This window comes from Metarhizium robertsii (assembly GCF_000187425.2).
Source record: "Metarhizium robertsii ARSEF 23 chromosome Unknown MAA_Scf_3, whole genome shotgun sequence".
Taxonomy (NCBI): domain Eukaryota; kingdom Fungi; phylum Ascomycota; class Sordariomycetes; order Hypocreales; family Clavicipitaceae; genus Metarhizium; species Metarhizium robertsii.
Window position 1 is genome coordinate 504,133 of NW_011942171.1, and position 12,111 is coordinate 516,243.

Here is a 12,111-nt window from a genome sequence, read left to right on the forward strand (position 1 = left end):
CACAACCGCTCTCAACTTTTAAACACTCCTTCAAACTTCCTCTTGCTTACTAACAAATCTTCAACTCAACTGCTCTCACCTAAACAACCCTTGCTACCTTCCACTCTCCTCTTCAACCACACAACCAACTGCTTACTCACACCCCAACTCAAACCTTCACTTCCAACCCAACCTACACTTCTCAACTTCTTTTTCTCCTCTCCAACTATTTGCAACTCCCTCTAAACAACTCACAACTCTTCTTTTTGCAACTACTACCTTCCAACCCCCAACCATCACGTCAAAAACTCACCATAAAATTTATCTCAACCTCAACTCTACACGCCTAAAAACCCCTTCCAACCCACTCCTACTCTCCCTAACCTTACCCTTCCAACCCTCCAACCCTTTAATAACCTCTCTGCTTACACTCAACAACTATCTAAAACACATTGTAACTTATATTGCGTAACCCTGCCCCTAACTATCACCTGTCACTCTGCCTCTAAAATAATAATACACAACACCCTGCTGTACACAACAACCCTTGTTTAACCCTGCTCTCCGTCCGCCACCCGTGAACCAAACGCCAAACCCATTCCAACGCTTATCTGCCCTTACTGCCCTATTGTTGCTTACACCTGCTGCTTTTGTTGCAACCGTTGTTCATCTTCCCTACCTCTTTGCAATGTCCATCTCACCTTACTTCGAAATTCCATGTTGATCTTGCGCTCTAACCTTGTATACTCATACTTATCCCTGTCCCAACCTCCCACTTCTACCTGCTTGTCTTCCTTCTCGTGCCCTTGCACTGCACTGACTTGCACTCTAAACTGCACTCCCGGCCCTACGTCCACTCCCTACCCTTCTGAATCCTCCTGAATCTTAACTCTTCGCCGACACCATTGCTGCTCTGCCGTTCTTCACCTTTTGAACCATTGTTGTGAAACTCCGTTTGCTCCACTATATTCTTGCTCTCTCGTCTTCCCTTACTCCCTCCTGCCATCTGCCCTCCGCTCTGTTCCATCATCAACTTTAATCTTCTTGTCCTCATTGTATCTTTCTTCCATTAAAATAAACCGCTTTTCCGTCTAAAACGTCGAAAACTAACTCGTTCCCCTGTCTTCCTTTGCTACCACTTGCACCACCTTTCGTGCTCCTTCTGCTCCTCCCCTACCCTTTTGCCGTATCCCCCACCACGCATCTGTTTACCTCATGACTTTATTTTTTGTCATCTTTACTCACCCTAACTCCTTCACATCCAAACAATAACTACTGCCGCCGCTTCTTCTCTTTGCCTTGCACCCAACACCTGAATGATCCCTTGTATGAATTCTTTTTTTAAATACGCCCTTTTGTCTCTGCTCGTCCTCCTCCATCTTTATATCCTCTCGCCCCGTAACTAAATAATAACACCACTAACCCATTTTGACGCCTTGCCCTGCGAATATTTCCGATCCCATACTCTATCTTCACCGCGCACAGCCTGGGTACAACCACGCCTACATAATATAATGCTCTCGCTATCGTTCTTCGTCTTCGTTACGTAACCGTTTTGTCTTTCTGATCTGTCGTGCAATGTCTTCAAATAATGCGTCCTTTCTCGTTATATTTCATTTACGTCCCTCGCCCAACACAAAACCTCGCCTTCGTTTAAACGTTTCTTCTGCTTCCCGTTTCCTGCTTCCTACTGCCTGTCACCCTAACCGTTTAACCAAAAACTCACCCTAACCATGTAAACTCCCTCTAACCCTAACCTTCACTGCCGTTCCTGCTCCTAACCTTCGCCACTCGCCCCAAACACCGAACCCAATTGCGACTCCGTCGTGACCGCATTAACCACCTTTTACACTACCCAAAACACCCATGTAAATGATAATGATGACATGATGCCAATAACGTAAACTGAACACATAACTATGCATGCCTTCCTGAAAACTAATCTTATTGCCATCCACCTTAAAATAAAATTTGCTGCCTGTTTCTGTGCTTGTCCTCTGCCATGCCATGCATGCCCCTCCGCAAATACTCTCGCTCGCCAAACCCTCTGGCCATTACAATCAACTCGCCCCTATACTGACCTGACTGTGACACAACTAACCCTCATTATCATTCTCGGCACTCGCTGAATTGTGTTGTTTGAACGGCGCAAATGAACTTGCCACCATCGCTGTTACGATCCACTGTGTACCAATCACCAATCACACGCATGTCACGTCTGTTTGTCGCCAATCCTGAACCGTCTGCATACCACCCTACCTCACCTTAATTTGCTGCTTTCTCTCCCTGTTTGTTAATTCTTGATCAAACCATCTACGCCATTTCCCGCTTTCAAAACCGCTGATTTTTCTGAACTGATTGCAACCGTTCCTCTTAAACTGGGTTGTTCACACTCGCCGCCTACGCTCATCATCTCAATGTCCGCCAAAAATCGTCCTTTACGCAAATCACACCGATCCGCTTCCACTCTCGTGTTTTTTTTAATGCTTGACTCATCCATTGCGTGCTTTTACTCTTTCACTGCCGATCTTGCTCATACACTACGCCAAACCCATCAACCCAACTCCCATTCTCCGCTACCTTGTACATTTTATTCCCTCTACATACGCATCTGAACCTAAACTTTAACCCCAAATTAACCTGAATAACGACTTAAATAACCCTACCCATCACCATTCCTTACCAAACCTAACCTTCACTGGAAACTCCGCTGCTCCCTGATCAATTACTGGCTTCCTCGGATTCTTTTCCTCCATGCTTTACAACCCCTTTTTTTTCTTCCTGCATCTCGTTCCCACATATGCATATTAAATAAACAAAATTATACAACCATCTTGTCCATGTACATGAAATGGACTTCTCATCACAATTATCTAAACATACTCATCCTCCTCCTGCCTACAATTGATCGGCACAATCGATGGAATCCCCGACATAACTGATTCGTCTCTATTCCTGCCCACTTTACATTTCGCCCTAACCATTCAAACCACCTGTCCTCTCCTGCATCCCCTAATACTAACCCATCCTCTGCCATTATCTTTTTCATTCCCATCTGTGACCATTCTAAATACCATACTTCCATTCTCGCTGCCGCTGGTTCTACACCTTTCTCCGGCTTTGCACGGCTTGCTATTGTTTACACCGTCCTCCTTCATCCACTTCTTGTCGTTCCGCTCCCCGTCCGTCCTGGGCTTGACTGCCCAACCGCTGAACTCTGTCTACTCTTGAAACAATAAACAATATTTTTTAACTCTAACCATCACGTAAACACCTCCCCCTAACCATCACGCAAACCCCTCCCCCTAACCATCACGTAAAACGCCCCGAACCCTTTCGCCTCCAAAAACGTTGAAATATCATCTCTTTTAAATTCTGACTGCTTTCTCAACGCCTCGTATATTCGCTCTCGCGTTCCTGGCCCTAACCTTTTACCTTTCGCCCTCTATCTTCCTTCACCCTATCCCGACTCGGTCATAACTGCAATTCGCCAACCTTTCGCTATATATATAAACACTTATATAATCACCGCAATCACAATAATAATAACATAAACTATTGCTCTCGTGGCCCCTCAAACAAACTCCCGCCCTGTTTCTGTTGCTTGTCCCTGCACTGTTTGTGCACCCCTTAAACACTCTTGATCGTCAATCCCTAACCCTGTACATTCAACTCGGTCCTGAACTTACCTGTCAATGACCCAATATTGCATCGTTACTTATCGTCTACACTCCGTAAATATATATCACCAAATAACGCAAATAAACTAATAACCATCTCACTACTACGATCCATTGTACAACAATTATGCACGCGCCATTCTTCTTTATCGCTATTTCTAAATCGCCCATGTATCCCCCCACCTCAATTTGCTGCTTCACGTCCTTTTTCTTAATTCCTGTTTAAACACTCTACGCTATTTCCTGCCTGCTTAAAAAAATCCTTAATTTATCATCTGGCTACAATCATTCCTCCTAAAACTGACCTTTACACCCTCATCGCCACCCCCGTCTCCACCACGACCACTCCTCAAACTCAACTTCCACCAAAAATCGCCCTTTACCCAAATTTCCGCACCAAACCTGCTCGCACTCTCGGGTTTTTTCTTTTTTTTTTTTTTTTTGCCAAATTCTTAATTTATTCATAACCTGCTTTTACTCTTTTTATTATCAATTTCACTTACACATTACGCCAAAACCGACCACCCGACTCCAATCCTCCGCTACCCTGCACCTTACCTCGCAACCAACAACACCTTATCTCTCTAACCTGCTCACGGCAACATCCTCCCCTGCGCTCTTGCCGTGCTAACTCATGCCCCCCATACCTTGTTCTTTCCATCTCTATATACACGTCCTGCTTAAATACAAATAATAATATATGCACTTCCATGCCCCGGCTCAACCATGAATTACGCTCATCTAAATATAACACTACTCAATATTGTATTCCTCATTGTCCTCGCCCTCTACCAATCGACACAATCGATGAAATCCCCGACATAATTGATTCGCCTCCATCCCTGCCCACTTTACCTTCCGCCCTAACCACCCAAACCACCCATCTTCACCCCCATCTTCCATCACCAACCCATCCTTTGTCATCATCTGTTCCATTACTGCCCTTGACCACTCCAAATACCACGCGTATGCCCCCGCGTACACGTTCATCCCCACCCCCTCGTACTGGCATCCATTCGCTCTCACCAACCTAAATCGCCCGTTGTCGCTGTCAATTGCCTCCCATCGATCGCAAATCGCCTGCGGTAATCCGCACCAAAAACAAACCGCATGCTTGCTGAACCGCCTTTTTGTAAACATCCCCTCCACCATGAATTCCTTGTTTCCCTTCACCGCTGTCCATGTTTCCCCTCCATGCCGCGGACATGCCTCCATCTCATGAAACACTTCTCCTTGTCCTACTAAATGACACACCACGCAACGCTCTGCCCACCTTTCCAACTGCTCCTTGAACTCTTCCACCTCGGCCGCCGCCTTCATCTTCTCTCCATCTGCTTTCCACCTCTCGAACCTCGACTGTCGCATCTGCGACTCGAATTTCCTCTCCATCTCCTCCATCACCGCCGCATTGTTGTCCCCGGCCTCCTCCTCCTCCTCCTCTTCCTTGATGGTCAACTCTTCCTCAACCATTGCCTCCCAATGTCGTCTGGTACATATATCACACGCCTCCTCGTCTGCCTCGCACCCTGCCCGCTCCATCCAACCGTCCATCACCTTGTCCAACACTTGCCGTCGACACCACTTGCCCTCGACGAATGCTTCCACTGATTCCTCCCATTGCTGTTTCTTTTCCTCATTCTCCTCTCCATCCTTCTTCTTCTGACCCTGCCTTCCCCGGCCCGTGTTCGCCCTCTGGGGTCGTCCTTCCGCTCTGGCCTGGTTTCTTTGCGCGGCCTGCCTTGCCTTGCGACAAACCACAGCCGCCTCGCTTCGCCCCCCGTCCCGCCCTCCTCGTCCACTCTCCTGCGCGTAATCCCGCAAACGCCTCGGCATCCCGGCATGCACCACCAATCGCACGTCCGGCACGTCCACGCCCAACCCTAACGCGTTGGTTGCAACGACCAACCTGCCGTCATCTCTCCATGCCCTTAATCTCCTCGCCTTGCCTTCCACCGTGTCCATTTTTGCATGATAATGGCCGCATCCTAATGCGTTTGCTAACCGCTCTACTCGGTCTGTCGGCCCGGCGTATACAATAACCCTTCCGTCGGCGTGATGCTCCATCCACCGCCGCACCATCTGACATACTTTCCTGTCTTCCTCCTCCTCATGCTGGTCTGCCGCTGCGCTGACTGTCTCGACCCTGTACGCAATGTTAACCCTAACCCTGCCACGCGGAAAAATTCGGCATCCTCCCCTGGGGGCAACGTCGCGGTCAAAAACACCTTTTGCACACACCAATCCTTCAATATCGGCCCCAACTCCTGCAACTTCGGTCTGAACTGGTCGTTGCCGTCCAATAATACGTGACACTCGTCCACCACGATGCGGTCCAATGCCTGACGCGACTGCAACCAATTGACGTAATCGCGAAATGCCTTTGTTACGGCCGACTCTGGCGTTACGAATGTAATCGTTGCCAACCGATTGCCGCCCCGGCTCCGCCATATGTGTGATTCGATCATGCTTTTGTTGCACTGGTCATGCAAATCTTCCCGCAACGACACCAACGGCACAATCACGATTGCTGTGCCTTCTGGCGAACAATACGCTGGCAACATGAACGACAAACTCTTGCCGCCTCCCGTCCCCGTGATTTGCACAACCGGGCTTTCGCCTCGTACAATTGATCGTATGACCATCTCCTGTTGCCCCCGGAATTCTGCTTTTTCGCCCATCATCATTCGCAACTGGCCCCGCATGTCCACTTGCTGTAATCGCGAAAACCGCCGGAACCGTGCCTCTTCCCGTGCCGCCTCGAACGGGTCCCGCTGTCGTTTCATCCCGGACTCGGTCCCGCCCCAATCCTCCGCCCCAAATCCCAAAAATCGATGCCACCTCCGGCTGACCGCCCGGAACTGCTCTCGCCGCGTCGCCGTGCCAAAATTCCCTTGCTGCAACTCTCGCGCGTAAATCATACCCGCCACGTGCGTCCCGTGCCCTGCCTGCAAATCCGCTGGGTCATCCTCCACCTCATCTTCGTCCTCGTCACCGAATCCTTCCTCCTTGAACGCTTTGTGCAAATATCGATTCGAAATCGCAATCGCCATTTGCCTCCATGCGCTCAACCCCAACTTGGTCTCCATCAATCGCTCGCTGTGCCGCTGCATGATTCTTCTCGCACGATCTGACGTCCACTTGCGCTCTTTGATCCAATCCTTGAAACCTGCTGTCTCTGTCATGTCCTCCTCTCCTTCGCCTTGCTCTCGCCCTTGCCCTGCCCCCTCGGACCACTCTCCTTCTTCTTGCTCCTTCCGCTGTCGCTCCCCCCTCTCCGTCTCTCCTTCGCCTCCCGCCCGGCTCACCACCTCATCGGACCATAAAAATGGGCTGCGGTTGTCTGCGTCTTTCACGATGCCTTGCACCTGCTGCCAAAATGGCAATGCCAACCACAAATACCACACCAACAACTCACCAACCTCGCGCGGCAAATACCGGTGGATCACCTTCGTCTGCCCGCTTTGCCGGAAATTCTTGTGGTACGACGTCACGAAACACATCATCTTGTTGTGCGCCAAAATGTTCCGTACTCCGCCGTTGATCGTGTTGACGTACCGGATCCCTAAAATCTCTGTCGACCTTACTATCATCCACAACCTCTCGCGGAACTGCTCGACGGCACGACCGTACTTTCGCACCGCGCTGTGCTTGTATGGGTTGGCGTCGCTGACGCCTTCGGAAAACCACGCCTTCTTTTGTGCATTGGAACCTACAATCCGCCGCAAAACCCAATCATGGCCCTTATCCAACCATGCATTGCGCTTGTCTTGTAAAAACGAATACCCCACGCGGTCGTCGCCGTGGTCATCCTCCATCTTGGCCCATTCGATCGTCGGTAATCCTTCTACGCCCTCCTTTTCAACCATCGTTAACTGCGCTAATAACCCTCGTGCCTCGTCCACTGACGTGTGTAACATTTGTGACAACTGGTTCATTGTGAACTTGATGTCCCTGTGTTTGATTCGTTCTCCCTCCCAATCGATGGTGCCCCCGGCTGGCGTGTTGAACCGGATATGCATCCCGTACGTGCGGCACTCGTAAATCCAATCCATCGGGGTCGGCAACGCGCTGGGACTGTCCGTGGTGCGCGTCATGAACCGCTGCACTTTCTCTCGCACAATGGTAAAAATGGCTGTTGCTTCTTCATGGGCGTCGTCCTCGTTCATTTTCTTCGTCAACTCCACTACTTCATCCTCGCGTTGTATAACCGACTGATACACCACCAACATGCGGGCCACCTTGATGACGGCCGAATAAATGGGCGTATAATTTATGGCTTCCACCCAACCCGTGTCGTCTCTCAATCCCATGACGGCCAACCCGCTGATAATGGCACTGTCGTAATGGCTCTGCCTGGACTGGTGGTCCAACAATGCCGCCGTCAACTCCAACGCCAAACGATCCATCCGTTCTTCCGTGGCATCTCTCCTCTGGCCCGTGTCTTCCAAAACCATCGCGGTCGTATCTGCAAATTTGTCGTATGCCTTACTCTGTCGTTTTGTTAATCGGTACGGTGGTCTGTCAACCTCGTCGCCCATTTGGGCCCGATGCAAAATACATAACAACTGCCCCCATACGTCTTTATACCTTGCCCACGAATCCTCCTCCATACGGTTGTCAAATGGCCTGTTCGGTTTGACGTGTATCTCCTTGCGCTGAACCTCGAACAATGCCGGTGGTCCAACCTTGGTCGCCACGGCGGTTGCGCGCGCGTTATCTATCTATCACTCGCTCCAAACTCTCCCACATTTGCTGTAACACGGTCTCGTCATCTTGGATGGGGTCCTATATCTGTCGCAATTGCTTTCGGTCCAACTCGCCTAAATGATGTGCCCATCCAACTCGATCTAACCATGCGTTTGGCTCCGTCTTGTCGTTGGTAATCTTGATCAACTCTTCGTTTCTGGTCTTAAATCGCTCTACCTGACCCTGGTGAATACGCTAGATTCGCTCAACAATGTCCTCGGCTTCTGTTGGTTGTCTTTCTGGTTTCTGGCTGGCTCGGCCAACCTCAAACCACCCACTGGCCACGTGCGACCTAAAAAACCGCTGGCATTGAACACCTGTTGTCCACGGGTTATCCCGCGCCTGTTTGGCTTGCTGTGCTATATTCACCCTCTTCTTGCGTTCAAACACCCACCCGTGCTGTTCCCGGCCATGCTTTCGCACTCCGCGTTCCGTACGGGTGACGTACTGGCATGTCTCCATGTTACATCGCAACCCATCGTTCTCCGCCGATCGCCGGCGTAATGAACGGAATCGGTTCCGTCATTGGCGCCGGGAACTTGAACTGTGCCAACCCGGCTTGATCTTGAATAATGTCTGGAATTAAACCAACCTGCGCCGCAATCTTCTTTCTCTCCTTGGGCTCGATGGATACGTGCCAATCTTTCAAATGGCTGTTCACTTCCTTGGCAACACATGCAAACTTACACGTCTTACATCACGAATGGATACTCCCGCAAATGGACAAACGGCTCCATGGCGACGGGCACCCGGCGTTGGCTCTGGAATGAATGGATTGTTCATACCGCCGGATCACTGACTCAACGTCTATCCTCTCGATTTATGTGCTGCTCTGCTCTTTTGCTCTCCTGAATCTGAATTGCTGGGTCTGCGGACTCTGCCACGGAAACCAATTTACGCGCTCGCTGTTTACGCTGTTAATTAGCATTACGCTTGTCTAGCTCAGATTTTATTTTATTTTAATTTTTTTTTTTTTTTTTGGTGGGGGGGCAGTGTTGTATTTAGCGTTCGAGTTTCGGCTTTCAATCTTGTCCTTTGATGCTCTGGACCATGTTGCGATATTTGTTCTCCAACCGCCATGCGACGGACCGCCCCCCAGTGAGCAGCTCACCCACTTGCTCCCCTAGTACTCCACATCTTCCTCCAAAATCGGCTACATTCGCTACAACCCACGCCCATGGGAAAAAAATTCGCTGTTAACGGCGTTCGGCCTCCTTTTCCTATTTGCTTTTAATCCACACAAACTGATCCTCATCTGACTCTAATCGCTGTTTCCTGCCTTTTTCCTCTTTCTCCATAATGTACGAGCCTGTCATCTGCGCGGCCACCTGCACCTGCCAGTGAATCTGCTCATACCTACCCTACATGGCGTAAATGAGTTCAATTCGTCCCCCATACACAGTGCTACGCTTGTATAACTACTGATCCCATCGAATAGACTGTGCCTTTGTTCATATCTATCTATATAGTTCTACTACAATGCTGCTGTATCTTATCCTGGTTATGCCATGCTAGTTATACCATGCTCATTGTTAACACATGGCCGTCCTCTATTGTCTACCTTGGCTTGTGTTTACCATATGTTTTGTGTACAATGGCCTCCCACAGCACATGCATGTTTGTCCCCTTTGTCCCGTGAAACTGCACTCGCCCGGCCAGCCACTTAAACCACTCCTTTGTGTCGTCTGGGTCAATCTCGAACTTGTTCACCACCCATCGTTTCATCGCATCGTGTCCCATCGCCATCAACGCCACCGGCAGCACCTTATCCGTGTACATGCAGTCCTTGCCTTCCCCCGCGCTTTCGCGCATCTCGTCGCACCAGTCTGACGGCAGCTTGCAACGGAAACAACACGAGTTATCCGCAAATCGAATCTTCTGCCGTATGCTGTCATACGACTGTCCGCGAACCGGCTCGCACACTTCTCCTGGTCGCGTGTGCCTGTCTGGCGACGGTATTGCCTCGCCGATCGTCGTTCCTTTGCAGTTCCAGATATGACATACGGCGCACATGTCCTGCACCTCGTCCAGCCATCGTACCAGCGTATTGACCTTCTCGCCCTCGACTTTGTTGAACATTCTCCATACACCCTCTCTTGCTTCCTTTCTCGTCTCTGCCGGTCCTTCCTCTTCCCCATTCCCATCCCCGCTACTCGCCTCGTCTCCATCACTTTCTTCCTCAATGGTGGGAAGACATCGCCCACACGGGATCGCTCCGGCTATGTCGGCACATGTCTCGCCCACCACCCCGTCCATGAACGAAGAAAGCACTTCTCGGTGACACCCGGGACTCTTGATGAACATCTCCATCTGGTGTCGGTTGATGCGCTCTATCTTGTCCGTGCCGACCCTCTCGTACGGTGTCGAGCCGTCGTGCACAATGACTGACCGCACCTCTTCACCGTCCCGCCGTGCTCCTCGCCCTGTCTGCTGCACGAAGTCTACCAGACCGTACGGGAACCCTGCGTGTAGAACCGCCACGATGCCTCCGATGTCGATGCCCGTTCCGAGCCCCGTCGTCGCCACGATCCAACGGTGCCCGCCTCCTGACGCCCACAACTCCCGCGTCTCGTCCTGCGCTGCCTTGTCCATTCCGCTGTGGTGGGCTGAGCACCCGATCTCCTTGGCTAACGCCTCGCATTGCGTCTTCGTCCGGCAGTATACTACGCCTTTCTGTCCGCTTACCATCGTCGAGTCCAGTTGCCGCACTAGCTCCACCACCCGTATGTCCACAGACACACCTCTGCGGCCTGCCTTGACCTGTTCCACCTCATATCGGCAGTTGGCCTTGGTCGTCCGTTCTCGAATCGTCTCGGCAGAAGCCGCCAGCAGCTCCTCTCGGAACCACCGCTCGAATGTGACCGGCAGTGTTGCCGTTAGCAGCACCATCGGCTTCTGGTACCGCGCCAGCCCTTTGAGCTGCGTGAGCTTCACTCGGTACGATGCATCCGTGATCGCCGTGTGCGCCTCGTCGATGAATATGCGCTGGAGCAGCCCGGCCTCGTCCAGTCCGTCCAGATACCCGAGCAAGCTTGGCACCGACACCGTGTCCGCGCCGACAACCACCATACGCGCCGCCCTTGGCAAGCTTTCACGCTCCGAGTTGACGGACGGCCGGAACTCGACCACATCCACTCCCATCCGCCTAGCCTTATCCACCATCTCCGTCATCAACGCCGCGAACGGTACCACCACGTTGGTGCCGCCCCCGCGCATGATCGCCGGGACCATGAACAGTAAGCTCTTGCCTGCGCCCGTCGGCAGCACGCATATCGCCGACTCCTCTCCCTGGAGCGCCAGAATCTTCTCCATGCACTCCCGCTGCTTGCCTGGCCGCCATGTTGACGCCGGTCCCATCAGCATCCGCAGCCCGTCCATCATGTGTCGCTCATTCTCCTCCTTACTTGGCTGGTCCTCCTTCTTATTCTTCTTCCGTGCCGTCATGCTTTCATCTCCTGGTGCCTTGCGTTTCCACCCTGCTCGGAATTCATCCCCTTCCATCAAGAATTGGTGCCAGAGACGGCTGATTCCGCGGTAGTTTTCCATCATCTCCGGCGTTAATCCGTTGGGCATGCCAACGTGTACGGCGTAGTGCAGCCGTGCCATCTTCGTGCTATGCGTGCTCTGGAGATCCCATACGATGTTCCAGCTGCCTCGGACGTCGAGCGCTTCGCCCGTCATCTGGTCCATCTCAATCCCCTCCTCA

At 51.4% G+C, this 12,111-nt stretch overlaps 4 protein-coding genes across 4 annotated transcripts; all 4 read right to left on the reverse strand.

Moving 5' to 3' along the window:
• Positions 1–4,545: 4,545 nt before the first annotated feature.
• Positions 4,546–5,621, reverse strand: MAA_00377 (tlh2; the record flags this gene model as incomplete). The annotated part of the gene is made up of 2 exons (XM_007818375.2): positions 4,546–4,689; positions 4,767–5,621. The coding sequence occupies 2 exons, from the start codon at positions 5,619–5,621 to the stop codon at positions 4,546–4,548; spliced, it is 999 nt and encodes a 332-aa protein (XP_007816566.2).
• A 44-nt stretch (positions 5,622–5,665) lies between these two features.
• On the reverse strand, positions 5,666–8,197 carry MAA_10897 (uncharacterized protein; the record flags this gene model as incomplete). Its single annotated transcript, XM_011412843.1, has 1 exon — positions 5,666–8,197. One exon carries the CDS (start codon positions 8,195–8,197, stop codon positions 5,666–5,668), a length of 2,532 nt encoding a protein of 843 aa, XP_011411145.1.
• A 403-nt stretch (positions 8,198–8,600) lies between these two features.
• Positions 8,601–8,867, reverse strand: MAA_10898 (aldehyde reductase II; the record flags this gene model as incomplete). Its single annotated transcript, XM_011412844.1, has 1 exon — positions 8,601–8,867. One exon carries the CDS (start codon positions 8,865–8,867, stop codon positions 8,601–8,603), a length of 267 nt encoding a protein of 88 aa, XP_011411146.1.
• Positions 8,868–9,962: 1,095 nt separating this feature from the next.
• Positions 9,963–12,095, reverse strand: MAA_00378 (DNA helicase, ATP-dependent, RecQ type; the record flags this gene model as incomplete). Its single annotated transcript, XM_007818376.2, has 1 exon — positions 9,963–12,095. One exon carries the CDS (start codon positions 12,093–12,095, stop codon positions 9,963–9,965), a length of 2,133 nt encoding a protein of 710 aa, XP_007816567.2.
• Between the last annotated feature and the right edge of the window lie 16 nt (positions 12,096–12,111).